Source organism: Loa loa (assembly GCF_000183805.2).
Source record: "Loa loa unplaced genomic scaffold supercont3.92, whole genome shotgun sequence".
NCBI lineage: Eukaryota > Metazoa > Nematoda > Chromadorea > Rhabditida > Onchocercidae > Loa > Loa loa.
In genome coordinates, this window is record NW_018108272.1 from 197569 (window position 1) to 203983 (window position 6415).

Consider the following 6415-nt stretch of genomic DNA (forward strand, 5'->3'; position numbering starts at 1 on the left):
GAACAGTTCCCTTAGGTAAGTAAAACTTTCAAATGATTTTTCTGTTTTTTCTTTAAAAAACTTTATTGAAATTCAGCTCTTAAAAACTGAATATCATTCATTCGAAATATAACAAAATTCATTCGATTTGAAAAAAAAAAAGAAAAAAACAAAGTATTCGAAAGGTAATTCTGTCGATCCCTGATGCTCTACAGATCGTTACTTTCCGCAAATAAGAGATTTCTTTACCGAGTTTTGCTTTGTATTGGAAATATTATTTAAATTAGAAATATTTACATTAGAAATATTATTTAGAAATGTTATTCCTTATATTAAAAAATATTATTTAAAATATAGATAGGAATGTCATCCAATTTAAAGTAGAGAAAAATCTCGGACATCATTTTAAATTATTTGAAAAGTTAAAAGGACTCATCACTAATTGGTGTAGGCATCGTTATGGAATGCTGAAATTGCTATACTGAAACCTCGAAAATGCTCATTTATAAATGTATTCTCTTGTTTAAAAATTAATTTTTTAATTTTAGTAATTTCAATTCAATTTTAGCGTTTTAGAAGTTTAATTTTAGCAATTCCACTCTTGCTTCTATTACTCTGAACTTCATAAGTAAACAATTTGTATGACAGTTTAAATTATGCAGTTCTGATTTCGGACATTTAAATGTTCAATTTGAAATTGCTTTTTGTTCGAGGCTAACATTTCTGGGAGCGTCTCTTCTGTATGCACTTTTCTCCAAAACCAAATCAAGTTTGATAAATTCCAAACAGATTTGGTATGGAAATTTCTTTGAAGAGAGATTGAAAATGTTTTAACGAAAGAGATTGAAAGATCTTATCTTAAAAAAAAGTGTTTTAATCCGCAGTTTTCCACTCGGCAATCTTTGTTATTGCATTAGTACTACGTTGAATCGGTGTTTTAACTTTCATCGATATCGTGATACTTGACATTCGATAGATATGTGCCCTTTCTTTCTATCAGGAATAATTCCCATTGCTTGCTGAGACTGATTTCAGTTAAAAAGTATCAAATTAATTTTTTTCATGTTATAAATTTGCTGGCATACTATTAAGTGGTACTTAAGTTTCCTTTCAAATTTGAATCCAATTTGTTTTGTTTGCAGAGAATGAGGAACACCTGTTATTTCCCATCACGAGTTCGACAGATTTTCAGTGATTTTGCAGTAATGATTGCTATTGTTATCATGACTTCTGTTGATATGTATGTTGGCATCAGCACTCCCAAGCTTAACGTCCCTTCCACTTTCCGAGTAATGTTTTAAACCTGTAAATAGAAAATTTACATCAAAATATGAAGCTAAGAATTGAAATTTTCAGGCACCGAAATACAAACAAAATTTTAGTGAGTAGGAAATTCCTAAAAGTCTAATTTTTTTAGGCTCTACATCTTTCTGAAATTGAGTTAATAGATTTTACTTTCATTTCGACTAGTTATTAGTCACTCAAAAGTCAATTTCCTAAGTTAACAGAAAAATAATAGTAATGATTGTATTGTTAGCCTACATGGGAAGGGCGTGGATGGTATGTACCTCCGTTTAACGGTAATCCATTTTGGACAGCATTTGTTTCTTTCATACCAGCAATACTTGCATGTATTCTGATTTTCATGGATCAACAAATCACCACCGTTATCGTTAACCGTAAAGAAAATAAGTTGAAGAAGGTATTTAATTTCGTTTTTACATTTCACAGTCATTTAACATTGAAATATGGACACACGAAACTTTTAAGTTCTATTAATAAGTAGTATAAAATATTTAAATATTCACAGCAAATGAATTAAGTGAAATAATTTAACAGTGGGCATATTAATTCTGTTTCATGAAATCCACATAATTGTGTTTAACATGTGACGGATCTATTATCAGAAAACATGTTACGGTAAATAATTAACTATGCATCCTTATCAATCAACATGAATAAACTTGCCTATATGAAAAAAGATTAGATTTATTCCTTTATCTGAAAGTGTAAAAGTCGATGAATTTGTAGGAAATTGTTAACTAAATTTTAAAGAGTTATCCACTCCCTTCTGGAATTAATTTTTATTATTATACTGAATTTGCAGGGTTATGGTTACCATTTGGATTTATGTGTTTTAGCATTTCTTATCCTCGTGGTTGGCACCCTTGGATTGCCCATATATGTGGCGGCCACGGTGCTTTCAATAAACCACGTTAATTCACTAAAGCTAGAATCGGAATCTAGAGCTCCGGGTGAAGTTGCTCAGTTTATTGGTGTTCGGTAAGTTTACTAAACTTTCAAAATCTCTGAATTAAAACGATAACCTTTTGATGTTTGCTTAATGTTATTTCCCTTAAATGATGGTGTTTAGGAGATTTAACAATTAAATACTAGTGAAATTTTTCAGACATATAAATTTTCTAAGATGATTCAGCTGCAAAAATTAGGTGAGGATTCATCTGATGGTCATAGGTACAGTTTTCATGCAATGATATGCCTGGGATTTCTGACGGCTTGTCAGAGAAAACTTCTTTGTGGTAGAAACTTTTTTGTGGTATTGGAATGAGGTCCGAAAGTGTTAAGGCCCGATGAAATACATGTTTCAAAGAACCTAAGAAGTTTTAAAAAAATTGGCAGTTATCAATAGATTCAGAAGTTTCGGACCACTAAAAGCTTTGTCTACTAAACGATTAAAGCAAATTGTTTGGTAAACAGCACGTGGAGCTGCTTTAGAGAAAGTCAAAAGAATTATTTTGGAAGTCAAATATCAAATGTTAAATTTTGAAAGTCAATTAATTTGAAGGAGTCAAATGATTAGAAGAATTATTTTTATTGAGTAATTGACGAAACTCAGCGATTCTGTGCTTTTCAATATGTAATTTAAAGGGATTCGAATAATTTATGTGAATGGTACTCCAAAAGTAGTAAGGGTTTATGTGAATTTATATGAATGATACTCCAAAAGTATCCAAAAGGTTTTGTTAAAAACTGTTTCCATAACAGAAATTTTAGGGAACAGCGAGTGACTGGTGTTATCACTTTCATATTTATCGGCTCATCGGTACTAATGACGAGTGTTTTGAGCCATATACCAATGCCTGTGTTATATGGTGTATTCTTATACATGGGTATCGCTGCACTTGGAGGCATACAACTCTTTGATAGAATCCTTCTCTTACTAATGCCAATGAAGTCTGTGTTTTAGAACTGCTTTTTAGAGCTTACCTTTTCATCTTTATTTTTGACGTCTTTTTCTTCAAATTATTTAAATTTATACCAAACACAGTTTTAATACGGCGTGATATTAATTAGATCTGCTTCCCTTCTACTTAAACGGATAATAAGCAATGTATCCACAAAAATCATTAGTAAGTTTTGAACAGTAATGTCACTGCAATTTATGTTGCAAGATATTATTTTGCAACATTTTCAAGATATTATGCTTCGGTCTCCCTAATAACCTGATAATATCGAATATCTAATTGTTTTCTAAACTCAAGCTTTAACCATATCTGTTTGACTGCACATAATTAAATCCCGTGTATAGGTGTCATGACATCGGGTAAAGTTCTAAATGTGTGTTTCAAAATTGGTCATCAATTTCAGATACCAGCCAGATACGATTTACATTCGACATGTGCCAATATCGGTGATTCATAAGTTCACATTCTGCCAGGTAGCTTGTCTTGCAGTTTTGTGGACTGTCAAATCTATCAAGCGAACCTCTATTGCTTTCCCAATTATGGTGTGCTTTTGTCTTTCACTTAAATTTATTCAGCTGAAATCATATTTTTCAACTTTGATAGCTATTAAAGCGTTATGTGAACGTGGTATTGCAATCACAATATTGACTATATCAGCAACTTTGCACAATTTAACGTAAAAGCAAGTATACGTTACTGTTTTTATTAAAGTTTGAGATCTTTTTGTTATTATTTCTATAAGTTTTGTAAAGGTATTGCGGAAATGAAAAATAGTTGTGCTTTCATTGAAAACATTGAGTTCCTGTAATAATGTCGTCATCATCTTTTTCAGTTGGTGGTAATGGTTGCTGTTCGCAAGGTTATGGAAAAGTTTTTCACTGAGAAAGACTTGCGTTATCTGGACGATAAAATGCCTGATTTTCATTTGAGAAAGAAGGAGGATATGAAGAGGAAAAAAAGTGTAGTGGTATGCATTGATTTGTTTTGTTACTTTCGATGAACATATCTTTCCGGATGATTACAGTATTCGGATAGTCTTCAAATGGTCATTCCATTATACTGGACTTGAATTGAGCGTTTTTTTTTCAGGAAGAATTCGACATAGATCTTGAAGAGAATCAAGGTACTATACGTGCCGTGAAGACAGAAGCACATTTGCATATTCCAACAGCAAGTGGGGAAATAATCACGATTCCTCTAGCAGCAATCCAAGAACCTTCACATAATATCCATAACATGAATATCTCGAATGAAGTAAATAAAACTGGAATGTGGAAGCATATCACTTTGGGAACGAATCAATTGTCTTCATCCAAAACAGCTGCGTGAGTGTTATGTATTTCCATGAAGTGACCAATGGAGGTTCAAAGGAAATTTTTTTTATTTCAAAATTGTCTGTCATGCAATATTATTTGCATATTTCATTATGGTGAGAGCTTTGTCGAGTGGACATTGTCGACATACGGTGCGACATTTTACTGTCACTTCCAAGCAAGCCAGGTAAACGTAAATACTGACTAATGAAGATTCGATTGTTCAAGTGGTCGTAGATTGCTCGCCAATCTACGAAAGCATTTCTCGTTCTTTCACATTTTTTTGACTTCTGTTAATAGGCCAGTATATGGGGATAGCAGGGTGTATTTGTGTGTCATTATGGAAACCGGACTACAAATAGCTGGGTAGTTATTGGTAAAACTTTTTCGCAACAAACATTTCAAATTCTAATTTTTTTTTGCTGATTTCCGAAAAAAATTTGCGATTTTAAAAGTTTAAACACATTTTAAACGAAAAATATTTTCTGCATAGTAAAATCTATTTGTGAAGGATTCGTGATGTTTTTATCACTAAAAATATCAGTTTAAATCAAATATAAGTTATGAGAATGATTGAAGAAGTCACATCATATCGTCTTGTGTTGTAAAATTGTTGTACAACTTTAATAGTGCTTATCTCGGAAAAGTGATTTGCAATTATTGCATATATTTGGTAATTAGAATTTAAAAACAGAAAAAGATGAAGAAAAATGCGGAAGCTGCATCCTTCAAGTTTCACATGATTGATTTACTTTTAATATATAATGTTAATTTTTCTGTTTGTTTTTTCTATTCGGATCAGCGATTATTGAAATTTGGCGCAGTATAATCGTGACAAAGGCTAAAGAGAAGAAATCTAACCTTTTTTGTTTCTAAATTCTAATCACCAAATATAAAAATCTAACCTCTACTTGGTTATAGTCAATAGTTTGACACAAAACTTTAATTGTTCTATTTTTCTTCCAATTTACCTTACTGTAAGTTGATGACGCAGCATGTGTTGTCTTATATTTACGCTAGGCCAGTGATATATGAGTACTGAATATTCTAGTAAACTTTACTGTTGTTAGTGATAAATATTGCTGGACACGTTTTGAACATACGGCAAAAAATAAATGTCTATCTGAACGTTTGGAAGATTTAAGAAAAATTTTTTTTTTATTAAATGTCGAAGAATTTCCAGATCAGCGCCTGAAATGAAGATTCCAGATGATAATGCAGATGATGATGACGCAATAATTATACGGGTCACTAAACCAGAATCAGCAAACTCCAATGTACAATCGAATAACGAGGAGACACCGTTGTTGGATAATCAGAAGTCGGAAACTAAAATGTAGAAATTATTGACTAATTTATGTCTTAAGGTGCAATGATTTCAGTAAATTATTGGCAGTTTTTACGCAAAACCCAGTTTTTTATACTCCGAATTTCTGTAATTTCCGCCAAAAATGTTCGTTTATTATGGGATCAAATTTATGATTCGTGATAAGCATTCGTATTTCCATATGGGGGAATGATTAATTGGCCGATTACATTTTTGTTAAATGATTCTTCATTTTATTGGGTTCTTATTAAATGTAATCTCCGAATAAAATGGTCGAAGGAATATTGTGATGCGAAAGATCTCTAATTTTGATTCTCAGTAATGGCAAAACAATTTTTATAGTGTAATTAGATGAGCTTATGTTACACCACGCAAGTCTCCTAGGTCGTACTGATTTTCTTTTTTTTTTGAAAAGTGGGATTCAAAAATATTTTTGACAAATTCAACTATTTTGTTCTTCTAATATTCATGCAGAATCCAGGCATGATTTCATTTTATTCATATTTCCGTTATTATTTGGTATTGCTCTGTTTTTTTTTTTTTTTCTTTTTTTTTTTTGCATCCGTGATAGCCTTAATGATGATTATATT

The 6415-nt window shown here is 31.5% G+C and overlaps 1 protein-coding gene across 1 annotated transcript in view; it reads left to right on the forward strand.

Moving 5' to 3' along the window:
* Nucleotides 1–6118, forward strand: part of LOAG_17560 (Na-dependent Cl/HCO3 exchanger) — a 15100-nt gene extending 8982 nt beyond the window's left edge. The window contains exons 14-21 of the mRNA XM_020450220.1: nt 1122–1268; nt 1517–1681; nt 2087–2262; nt 2995–3174; nt 3589–3727; nt 4018–4152; nt 4275–4510; nt 5682–6118. Of these exons, the coding sequence (XP_020306142.1) occupies nt 1122–1268; nt 1517–1681; nt 2087–2262; nt 2995–3174; nt 3589–3727; nt 4018–4152; nt 4275–4510; nt 5682–5838 (1335 nt within the window). The 3' untranslated portion in view covers nt 5839–6118. The remainder of the gene's footprint in view (nt 1–1121; nt 1269–1516; nt 1682–2086; nt 2263–2994; nt 3175–3588; nt 3728–4017; nt 4153–4274; nt 4511–5681) is intronic.
* The last annotated feature ends 297 nt before the right edge of the window (nt 6119–6415 follow it).